Source organism: Rutidosis leptorrhynchoides, chromosome 2 (genome assembly GCF_046630445.1).
Source record: "Rutidosis leptorrhynchoides isolate AG116_Rl617_1_P2 chromosome 2, CSIRO_AGI_Rlap_v1, whole genome shotgun sequence".
Taxonomy (NCBI): Eukaryota; Viridiplantae; Streptophyta; class Magnoliopsida; order Asterales; family Asteraceae; genus Rutidosis; species Rutidosis leptorrhynchoides.
Window position 1 is genome coordinate 97,497,262 of NC_092334.1, and position 12,734 is coordinate 97,509,995.

The 12,734-nt window shown below is 35.0% G+C and overlaps 1 protein-coding gene across 1 annotated transcript; it reads left to right on the forward strand.

Moving 5' to 3' along the window:
- Positions 1 to 10,021: 10,021 nt before the first annotated feature.
- On the forward strand, positions 10,022 to 11,313 carry LOC139888110 (DNA mismatch repair protein MSH5-like). Its single transcript, XM_071871144.1, has 7 exons — positions 10,022 to 10,054; positions 10,096 to 10,149; positions 10,232 to 10,317; positions 10,416 to 10,447; positions 10,529 to 10,552; positions 10,803 to 10,918; positions 11,024 to 11,313. The coding sequence occupies exons 1-7, from the start codon at positions 10,022 to 10,024 to the stop codon at positions 11,108 to 11,110; spliced, it is 432 nt and encodes a 143-aa protein (XP_071727245.1). The 3' UTR covers positions 11,111 to 11,313.
- The last annotated feature ends 1,421 nt before the right edge of the window (positions 11,314 to 12,734 follow it).

Sequence of the window (12,734 nt, forward strand, 5' to 3'; positions counted from 1 at the left end):
TATAGAAATTACCCCAACTGAATTTAAAAAGGCAAAAGAAAATAATAAGGGAAAGGGCATAAAAATAGAGAAATCTAATTCCAAACCAGATGAACTTTATATGTATCGTCAACCCCCGAAGCCTTTAAGTTGTAACAATGACCCGGGAACCTCTAAACCACCAGGTTTTTCTAAACCAATGTGGAAAACGACGGCTCGTATTAGGGGAACATCATATATCCCTAGAAACTTGGCAAAACTAACCAAAACCGAAGAAGAAGAAACGAGCGAGTCGGAATAAGATAGTTGTATTCGTGTGGTGTAATATATGTAATATAGTGTGCTTATGCTTTATAATATATGTAAAAATTGCTTGTATTAATAAGTAATTTTTTTTATGAATCTAACTCTTGTCTATTTTACAGTTTAAAAACACAAAATGGATAGACAACCCAATATTTTAAGAGACCTACCCGGAGACATGATTGATGAAATCTTGTCTAGAGTCGGTCAGAATTCCTCGGCACAGCTATTTAAGGCGAAATCAGTTTGTAAGACATTCGAAGAATGTTCCAAGAATGTCTTGGTTTATAAGAGACTTTCGTTTGAAAGATGGGGGATATCACATTGGGAAACCCATAAGTTACGATGTGTTTACTTTGACGCATATATTGCGGGGAACCCAAATGCTATTTTACGCAACGGGTTAAGAAATTATTTTGACTCAATGTATCCGAATATAGGACTTCATGATTTAGAAAAAGCGGCTAACATGCAACATAAAGAAGCATGCTATGCTTACGGGTTAGTAATGTTCGCTTCTCACCAAAGTGAGAACAAGAACATCGGGCTACAACTATTAAACAAAACGTTCCCACAAGTAACGAAGTCGGTAATTGGGGTAAGAAATGAGGTTTTTAGATTGTTACGGGACTGTTGGACATTACGTAACCCTCGTCCCTTTGACGATGTTACAACACGCTGTCTTATCAACGGCCATAACGGTTATGTTCCACAAGACCAAGGATGGGAAGTAGTCCTAGTAAAACCAGAATGCATGACTTGTTTCTGGACGTATGAATTACGTGTCTTTATTGCCTTTGCTGAACGACTTGTGTACTAGCTAGAATTATCTTCACAACTATCTTGTATCAAAGTTATTGTGTGCTATATTTCATGCTTTATGTAAAATAAGCGGTATTGTAAGTTTGTAAAATATTGTATAAAAGTTTGAACGCGAAATATTATTATAATCAGTTTTTCATATAGAATTGTAGTAGTTGAATTGTATATTAGCTACTAAGTATGAACTTAACGGGTAGGTACTACCCGAATTTAAACTTATAAAACGCTAATATGAAGAAAAAGCTTTTATAAATGAGTTCATATTATGCTACGAAATACTATTAACTACTCTTAATATTATGTATGATTAACTTGTTCCATTTGACTATTTTGAAGGAAATGGTACCGACTACTCGACACACCGTGAATATGAATGAAGAGGAATTCCGTACTTTTCTAGCTTCAAACATAGCCGCAGTACAGGCTGCGCTACATACCAACAATAACCTTGGATCTAGCAGTAAAGGAAATCGTGTAGGATGTACCTATAAAGAATTCACTGCCTGCAAACCTTTGGAATTTGATGGAACCGAAGGACCGATCGGATTGAAACGGTGGACCGAGAAGGTCGAATCGGTATTTGCCATAAGTAAGTGTACTGAAGAGGACAAAGTGAAGTACGCTACGTATACCTTCACAGGTTCTGCGTTAACATGGTGGAATACCTATCTAGAGCAAGTGGGACAAGATGATGCGTACGCACTACCGTGGTCAGCATTCAAGCACTTGATGAACTAGAAGTACCGTCCCAGAACCGAGGTCAATAAGCTCAAGACAGAACTTAGAGGGTTACAAACCCAAGGATTTGATATTACCACGTACAAAAGACAATTCACAGAATTGTGCCTATTGTGTCCGGGAGCATTCGAAGATGAGGAAGAGATGATCGACGCGTTTGTGAAAGGATTACCGGAAAGAATCCAAGAAGATATAAGTTCACACGAGCCCGCCTCCATACAACAGGCATGTAGAATGGGTCACAAACTAGTGAACCAGATTGAGGAAAGAATTAAAGAACAGACGGCTGAAGAGGCCAATGTGAAGCAAGTCAAAAGAAAGTGGGAGGAAAACGGTGATAAGAATCACCAATACAACAACAACAACAGCAATTACAATAATAATCGCAAAAATTATCCCAACAATCGCAACATCAATCGCAACTACAACAAACGGTCCAACAACAACAACAACAACAACAACAACAACAACAGCAACAACAACAGCAACTACAACAATCATCCCAACAACAATAACAACCACAACAACAACAACAATCAGAAGCAGCTATGCCAAAGGTGTGAAAAGTATCACTCGGGGTTCTGCACCAAATTTTGCAACAAGTGTAAAAGAAATGGTCATAGCGCGGCGAAGTGTGAGGTCTACGGACCAGGGGTTAACATAACGAAAGGAACAAATGGTGTCGGAACGAGTAATGGCGGAGCAAGTTATGCCAATGTAGTTTGTTATAAATGTGGAAAACCGGGCCACATTATTAGAAATTGCCCGAACCAGGAGAACACGAATGGACAAGGCCGCGGAAGAGTTTTCAATATTAATGCGGCAGAGGCACAGGAAGACCCGGAGCTTGTTACTGGTACGTTTCTTATTGACAATAAATCTGCTTACGTTTTATTTGATTCGGGTGTGGATAGAAGCTATATGAGTAGAGATTTTTGTGCTAAATTAAGTTGTCCATTGACGCCGTTGGATAGTAAATTTTTACTCGAATTAGCAAACGGTAAATTAATTTCAGTAGATAATATATGCCGGAATCGAGAAATTAAACAGGGTAGCAAAATATTTAAGATTGATTTGATACCAGTAGAGTTAGGGAGTTTTGATGTGATAATCGGTATGGACTGGTTGAGAGAAGTGAAAGCAGAGATCGTTTGTTACAAAAATGCAATTCGCATTATACGAGAAAAAGGAAAACCCTTAATGGTGTACGGAGAATAGAGCAACGCAAAGTTAAATCTTATTAGTAACCTGAAGGCACAAAAACTAATAAGAAAAGGTTGCTATGCTGTTCTAGCACACGTCGAGAAAGTACAAACTGAAGAAAAGAGCATCAATGATGTTCCCGTCGCAAAAGAATTTCCCGATGTATTTCCGAAAGAATTACCGGGACTACCTCCACATCGATCTGTTGAATTTCAAATAGATCTTGTACCAGGAGCTGCACCAATAGCTCGTGCTCCTTATGGACTCGCACCCAGCGAGATGAAAGAACTGCAAAGCCAACTGCAAGAACTATTAGAACGTGGTTTCATTCGACCAAGCACATCACCATGGGGAGCTCCTGTTTTGTTTGTCAAGAAGAAGGATGGTACATTTAGGTTGTGTATTGACTACAGAGAGTTGAACAAACTTACCATCAAAAACCGTTATCCACTGCCGAGAATTGACGACTTATTTGATCAATTACAAGGCTCGTCGGTTTATTCGAAGATCGATTTACTTTCTGGATATCATCAAATGCGAGTAAAGGAGGATGATATTCCAAAAACTGCTTTTAGGACGCGTTATGGTCATTACGAGTTTATGGTTATGCCGTTTGGATTGACTAATGCACCAGCTGTGTTCATGGACCTTATGAACCGAGTGTGTGGGCCATATCTTGACAAGTTTGTCATTGTTTTCATCGATGACATACTTATTTACTCAAAGAATGATCAAGAGCACGAAGAACATTTGAGAAAAGTGCTAGAAGTATTGAGGAAAGAAAAACTGTACGCTAAGTTTTTAAAGTGTGCATTTTGATTGGAAGAAGTTCAATTCCTCGGTCACATAGTGAACAAAGAAGGTATCCAGGTGGACCCGGCAAAGATCGAAATCGTTGAAAAGTGGGAAACCCCAAAAACTCCGAAGCATATACGTCAATTTTTAGGATTGGCTGGTTACTACAGAAGATTCATCCAAGATTTCTCCAAAATAGCAAAACCCTTGACTGCATTAACGCATAAAGGGAAGAAATTTGAATGGAAGGATGAACAAGAAAAGGCGTTTCAATTATTGAAGAAAAAGCTAACTACGGCACCTATATTGTCATTGTCTGAAGGGAATGATGATTTTGTGATTTATTGTGACGCATCAAAGCAAGGTCTCGGTTGTGTATTAATGCAACGGACGAAGGTGATTGCTTATGCGTCTAGACAATTGAAGATTCACGAGCAAAATTATACGACGCGTGATTTGGAATTAGGCGCGGTTGTTTTTGCATTAAAGACTTGGAGGCACTACTTATATGGGGTCAAAAGTATTATATATACCGACCACAAAAGTCTTCAACACATATTTAATCAGAAACAACTGAATATGAGGCAGCGTAGGTGGATTGAATTGTTGAATGATTACGACTTTGAGATTCGTTACCACCCGGAGAAGGCAAATGTGGTAGCCGACGCCTTGAACAGAAAGGACAGAGAACCCATTCGAGTAAAATCTATGAATATAATGATTCACACTAACCTTACTACTCAAATAAAGGAGGCGCAACAAGGAGTTTTAAAAGAGGGAAATTTAAAGGATGAAATACCCAAAGGATCGGAGAAGCATCTTAATATTCGGGAAGACGGAACCCGGTATAGGGCTGAAAGAATTTGGGTACCAAAATTTGGAGATATGAGAGAAATGGTACTTAGAGAAGCTCATAAAACCAGATACTCAATACATCCTGGAACGGGGAAGATGTACAAGGATCTTAAGAAACATTTTTGGTGGCCAGGTATGAAAACCGATATTGCTAAATATGTAGGAGAATGTTTGACGTGTTCTAAGGTCAAAGCTGAACATCAGAAACCATCAGGTCTACTACAACAACTTGAAATCCCGGAATGGAAATGGGAAAACATTACCATGGATTTCATTACTAAATTGCCAAGGACTGCAAGTGGTTATGATACTATTTTGGTAATAGTTGATCGTCTCACCAAGTCAGCACACTTCCTGCCAATAAGAGAAGATGACAAGATGGAGAAGTTAGCACGACTGTATTTGAAGGAAGTCGTCTCCAGACATGGAATACCAATCTCTATTATCTCTGATAGGGATGGCAGATTTATTTCAAGATTCTGGCAGACATTACAGCAAGCATTTGGAACTCGTCTAGACATGAGTACTGCCTATCATCCACAAACTGATGGGCAGAGCGAAAGGACGATACAAACGCTTGAAGACATGCTACGAGCTTGTGTTATTGATTTCGGAAACAGTTGGGATCGACATCTACCGTTAGCAGAATTTTCCTACAACAACAGCTACCATTCAAGCATTGAGATGGCGCCTTTTGAAGCACTTTATGGTAGAAAGTGCAGGTCTCCAATTTGTTGGAGTGAAGTGGGGGATAGACAGATTACGGGTCCAGAGATAATACAAGAAACTACCGAGAAGATCATCCAAATTCAACAACGGTTGAAAACCGCCCAAAGTCGACAAAAGAGCTACGCTGACATTAAAAAAAAAGATATAGAATTTGAAATTGGAGAGATGGTCATGCTTAAAGTTGCACCTTTGAAAGGCGTTGCTCGATTTGGTAAACGAGGGAAATTAAATTCAAGGTATATTGGACCATTCAAGATTATTGATCGTGTCGGACCAGTAGCTTACCGACTTGAATTACCTCAACAACTCGCGGCTGTACGTAACACTTTCCACGTCTCGAATTTGAAGAAATGTTTTGCTAAAGAAGATCTCACTATTCCATTAGATGAAATCCAAATCAATGAAAAACTTCAATTCATTGAAGAACCCGTCGAAATAATGGATCGTGAGGCTAAGAGACTTAAAAAAAACAAGATACCGATTGTTAAGGTTCGATGGAATGCTCGTAGAGGACCCGAGTTCACCTGGGAGCGTGAAGATCAGATGAAGAAGAAATACCCGCATTTATTTCCAGAAGATACGTCAACACCTCCAACTGCTTAAAATTTCGGGACGAAATTTATTTAACGGGTAGGTACTGTAGTGACCCGAACTTTTCCATGTTTATATGTATATTAAATGAAATTGTTATTTACATGATTAAGTGTTTCCAACATGTTAAGCAATCAAACTTGTTAAGACTTGATTAATTGAAATATGTTTCATATAGACAATTGACCACCCAAGTTGACCGGTGATTCACGAACGTTAAAACTTGTAAAAACTATACGATGACATATATATGGTTATATATATAGTTAACATGATTTTATTATAAGTATGTATCTCATTAGGTATTTTAACAATGAGTTATATACATAAAAATGAGACTATTAATTTAAGAAACTCGAAAACGATATATATAACGATTATCGTTATAACAACGTCTTACTAGGTACATATGAATCATATTAAGATATTGATACACTTGGTTAATTATGTTAAATGATAATTAAATATATTATTAAGTGTATTAACAATGAAATACATATGTAAAAATAAGACTACTAACTTAATGATTTCGAAACGAGACATATATGTAACGATTATCGTTGTAACGACATTTAACTGTATATATATCATACTAAGATATATTATATATCATAATATCATGATAATATAACAATTTAACATCTCACTTGTTATAATAAACAATGGGTTAACAACATTCAACAAGATCGTTAACCTAAAGGTTTCAAAACAACGTTTACATGTAACGACTAATGATGACTTAACGACTCAGTTAAAATGTATATACATGTAGTGTTTTAATATGTATTCATACACTTTTGAAAGACTTCAAGACACTTATCAAAATATTTCTACTTAACAAAAATGCTTACAATTACATCCTCGTTTAGTTTCATCAACAATTCTACTCGTATGCACCCGTATTCGTACTCGTACAATACACAGCTTTTAGATGTATGTACTATTGGTATATACACTCCAATGATCAGCTCTTAGCAGCCCATGTGAGTCACCTAACACATGTGGGAACCATCATTTGGCAACTAGCATGAAATATCTCATAAAATTACAAAAATATGAGTAATCATTCATGACTTATTTACATGAAAACAAAATTACATATCCTTTATATCTGATCCATACACCAACGACCAAAAACACCTACAAACACTTTCATTCTTCAATTGTCTTCATCTAATTGATCTCTCTCAAGTTCTATCTTCAAGTTCTAAGTGTTCTTCATAAATTCCAAAAGTTCTAGTTTCATAAAATCAAGAATACTTCCAAGATTGCAAGTTTACTTCCAAGTTTTCTAAATCCATTCCAAGTAATCATCCAAGATCAAGAAACCTTTGTTACTTACAGTAGGTTATCTTTCTAATACAAGGTAATAATCATATTCAAACTTTAATTCAATTTTTATAACTATAACAATCTTATTTCGAGTGGAAATCTTACTTGAAATTGTTTTCGTGTCATGATTCTGCTTCAAGAACTTTCAAGCCATCCAAGGATCCTTTGAAGCTAGATCTATTTTTCTCATTTCCAGTAGGTTTATCCAAGGAACTTGAGGTAGTAATGATGTTCATAACATCATTCGATTCATACATATAAAGCTATCTTATTCGAAGGTTTAAACTTGTAATCACTAGAACATAGTTTAGTTAATTCTAAACTTGTTCGCAAATAAAAGTTAATCCTTCTAAATTGACTTTTAAAATCAACTAAAAACATGTTCTATATCTATATGATATGCTAACTTAATGATTTAAAACCTGGAAACACGAAAAACACCGTAAAACCGGATTTACGCCGTCATAGTAACACCGCGGGCTGTTTTGGGTTAGTTAATTAAAAAACTATGATAAACTTTGATTTAAAAGTTGTTATTCTGGGAAAATGATTTTTATTATGAACATGAAACTATATCCAAAAATTATGGTTAAACTCAAAGTGAAAGTATGTTTTCTAAAATGGTCATCTAGACGTCGTTCTTTCGACTGAAATGACTACCTTTACAAAAATAACTTGTAACTTATTTTTCCGACTATAAACCTATACTTTTTCTGTTTAGATTCATAAAATAGAGTTCAATATGAAACCATATCAATTTGATTCACTCAAAACGGATTTAAAATGAAGAAGTTATGGGTAAAACAAGATTGGATAATTTTTCTCATTTTAGCTACGTAAAAATTGGTAACAAATCTATTCCAACCATAACTTAATCAACTTGTATTGTATATTATGTAATCTTGAGATACCATAGACACGTATACAATGTTTCGACCTATCATGTCGACACATCTATATATATTTCGGAACAACCATAGACACTCTATATGTGAATGTTGGAGTTAGCTATACAGGGTTGAGGTTGATTCCAAAATATATATAGTTTGAGTTGTGATCAATACTGAGATACGTATACACTGGGTCGTGGATTGATTCAAGATAATATTTATCGATTTATTTCTGTACATCTAACTGTGGACAACTAGTTGTAGGTTACTAACGAGGACAGCTGACTTAATAAACTTAAAACATCAAAATATATCAAAAGTGTTGTAAATATATTTTGAACATACTTTGATATATATGTATATTGTTATAGGTTCGTGAATCAACCAGTGGCCAAGTCTTACTTCCCGACGAAGTAAAAATTTGTGAAAGTGAGTTATAGTCCCACTTTTAAAATCTAATATTTTTGGGATGAGAATACATGCAGGTTTTATAAATGATTTACAAAATAGACACAAGTACGTGAAACTACATTCTATGGTTGAATTATTGAAATCGAATATGCCCCTTTTTATTAAGTCTGGTAATCTAAGAATTAGGAAACAGACACACCCTAATTGATGCGAATCCTAAAGATAGATCTATTGGGCCTAACAAACCCCGTCCAAAGTACCGGATGCTTTAGTACTTCGAAATTTATATCATATCCGAAGGGTGTCTCGGAATGATGGGGATATTCTTATATATGCATTTTGTTAATGTCGGTTACCAGGTGTTCACCATATGAATGATTTTTATCTCTATGTATGGGATGTGTATTGAAATATGAAATCTTGTGGTCTATTGTTACGATTTGATATATATAGGTTAAACCTATAACTCACCAACATTTTTGTTGACGTTTAAAGCATGTTTATTCTCAGGTGAATACTAAGAGCTTCCGCTGTTGCATACTAAAATAAGGACAAGATTTGGAGTCCATGTTTGTATGATATTGTGTAAAAACTGCATTCAAGAAACTGATTTCGATGTAACATATTTGTATTGTAAACCATTATGTAATGGTCGTGTGTAAACAGGATATTTTAGATTATCATTATTTGATAATCTACGTAAAGCTTTTTAAACCTTTATTTATGAAATAAAGGTTATGGTTTGTTTTAAAAATGAATGCAGTCTTTGAAAAACGTCTCATATAGAGGTCAAAACCTCGCAACGAAATCAATTAATATGGAACGTTTTTAATCAATAAGAACGGGACATTTCATGTTTGGCCTTTCGCTGACGGTTCCCCGAAGGTAGCAGATACATAGATTGCTTTACGCCACCGAAAGGTATTTGAGAGTGTATGAGAATGACATGAAGTTTTATGCATGCCAAGTTTCTAAATCGTTTCTCTTATTTGTAGGAGAGTGTTCTCTTCCTTTGATGTTGCTAGTTCCCCATACATTTTGGGGTGACTAGTTGACTTCACTTGATCTTAGCCAAAAGGCCGAGAAAGGTATGCTTACTCCTTTCTTGGGCCTCTGCTTTTATAGCCACTCCCTTCACCTTTGTATATTTCAGTCATCCGATGTGGGATTCATTGCCTTTTGTAAAAATTCCTTTCAGAAAAAGTAAAACTGATCTCAACTCTCAATAACCCATCACCTTCTAATTCCCTCTATCCCCCTGCAGGCTGTCAAAGTCCATACATTTATACTTCAATTAGTGTAAATAATTAAAAATCTTCTAATGTTGATAAATAAGATAAGATTTAGATATAGATAGGTCATAGGTGCTTATTATGAAGTATCCACAACTTTCGAGGTTAAACCTGGTTTGTTGACTAACTGTCAAACTCGTAAACATACGCTGCAGGTTCTAATTTGCACTCACTTGACCCAGATATTTGTTAATAGCGATTTATCTCAGGTAACAACTTTAAAGAATGAAAGCTTTTCTAGTCATATCCATGTACTATGAGTTACTAATCAAAATTGTTGATGAATATCAGTCGGATAAAGTCAAATACTACACAATGAGCATACTAAGACCCGACGACAACAGTGAAAACATTGATGAAATTGTATTTCTATATAGGTAAATCAACAAGGCTTTAACTAATACTCATATTCCACGTCCTTATTGAAGTTATTTTGCACCACTTCTAATATCATCTGTCATGTTGTATATGTCAGGCTGGTTCCTGGACATGCACTTCTCAGCTATGGTGAGTTGGTATTAGCTATTAAATCTGAGTTAGAACTTAGAAGAAAGTTTTTGTTAATGCCACTTTAATTCTCTTTTGCAGGACATTACTGTGCCCTTCTTGCCGGTATGTTCAACCATGTCATGTCATATCAAAATATAAATTCTGCTCATCATTTTATTAGTTTCTACTATTAAGATTAAGATACTTTGCATATACATGTTTAGCACCTGAAGAAACTTAAAATGAATCATGTCTAAAAGAAAACCAAAACTGCTAGTGTACTATGACTTGTTAATACCAGCAAAACCTGCCCATTCTTAATTTATTAATTTATTTTTATAATATATTATAGGCTGTCAGTATTATATTGTAGGTGTTCCTCAAGAAGTTATTAGGAGATCTGCATCAGTATTGGATCATACCATCAAAGGCATTAATATCGACCGAGTTTGTAATGAAATGATAATAGCTCAAGATGACCACTATAAGGTGCTGTATTCAGTAAGGTTATATGTTCCATTTGATTCAATTGGTGATTATTTGTAATTCGTATTTCCATATAAACTATAACTATATATATGAATCGATTGGCAGAATGTTGTGGAGAAGATGGTATCTTTCGATGCTATTAATGGTGATTTGGCCCTCTTTTTTCAAGATATTTTCCCGGGACCACCTTAAATTCTGCAAGTGAAAAACAAAGTTAGTTGCAATGTACTGTAGGAAATTTTGATTTTGCCTTCTATCTATAGTTTAGGTGAATGTTACGGGGAACTTTAGTTTTGAAACCATATGATTCAAACATATGTATGTGGTTTGTATTTATTAAACTCACAACCATATAACATGTGAGGATCCAAATTTTGAATCTCTTTTAGCTTAATTACACCTTATCACCGTTATTTCCAGAAGCAACTTCAGTGGTTAAAAACTTTTCGTGGTATTTTGGTCATAAAAGTAAGTAGAAAGAATCAACCATTTTGTTACTGCAAGTGTGAAGTAACAATTTATTACGTATTGAAGTATTAAATTCGTTTTATAATGTAAAATTTAATTAATAGGTATAGTCTATAGATGTGTGTACGGCTCTAGTTATTGAGTCGACAGCAAGCGTCGATTTATTGGCGACTTGACTGACTCTTAGAGCCCAAATTAAATTTCAGGCATGATTTAAAACCCATGAAAATTTGATTCTACCATTTTCATGGCGTCTCAATTTTTACTTTTATTTTTTTAATTTTTTTCCTACTTATTGGCCGGAGGTCCACTTGAAAGCAATCTCTCTATCCGTCGAATAGAGAGAGGGATGACTTTCTCTACTTTCAAGAGTGTTTTCACTCTGGGTGGAGAAATGACTTGTGTTTATTCTCGGATAGGGGAAGAATTGTTTACATCTCACATCTCTCATACACCACATATGTGGTATTGGGTTTTGTTGCTGTAGTCTATAGATGTGTGATTTTGTATATACATATGTGACTAATTATCTTCCTTTTTTTAAAACCAAAAGTGGTTAATTTTTTTCAATTTCTTTTTTGAAGATATATATTTACAATAATTTGTTATTATAAGATAAAACATATTTGTTTTCATATACTCCGACGTTTAAATTATCATATTATTATATATTATATAGAATACAGAAGATGAGAAGATTATATTATAAATGATGTGACAAAACAATTTAACCATTTTAGTCTAAACTAGTTTTCGAACTCTCGCTTCGTGGCGGGGTTCGCTTTTTAATGTATTTTATTGTGTTTAGTTACGGAGCCTGCGAGTGAAAAATCAACATATATGAAAAGTGCCCTAAATATTTAGCGTTTTTTTAAAAGTGTGCGTTTTGCGTATAGTTAGTGACATTGTGTTCATAAAATTCTTTCGAGTTTAAGGATGGTGTCGGAAAAATTTAGCTCGTTGCGAGCGAGAAGATATGACCTGTTGAATATTTGAGTGGAGTTTATTTAAGATATTTTAGGAGAATTTTGATTTGACGCTTTAACCCGCTGTGTTGGGGGCCGATTTTAATTTTTGAACAAAGTGTGTGGGGGCTTTTGTGGTGTTACTTGAAAGAAAGAAGGGGGAAGGGGAAAAAAGGGTAAAAATACAAAAATACCCCTGATACTATTTATAAGTTTTGTCTAATAGTTAATATGGTAATTAATTAAAATACTTTACTTTTCAAATCTTGTGTCGTGGACTATTATAGGCAATAATGTATCAATGTAATTAGCAATTCTCCGATGAATCGGATTCCGACGAGAATTCCGATGATGTTATAGAAATTACCCCAACTGAATTTAAA

Coding starts and splice junctions, on each gene's coding strand:
- LOC139888110 (XM_071871144.1), top strand. CDS start 10,022: ATGAAGTATCCACAACTTTCGAGGTTAAACCTG. Junction 10,055..10,095: donor AACTTTCGAGGTTAAACCTG/GTTTGTTGACTA, acceptor CATACGCTGCAG/GTTCTAATTTGCACTCACTT. Junction 10,919..11,023: donor CTCAAGATGACCACTATAAG/GTGCTGTATTCA, acceptor ATCGATTGGCAG/AATGTTGTGGAGAAGATGGT.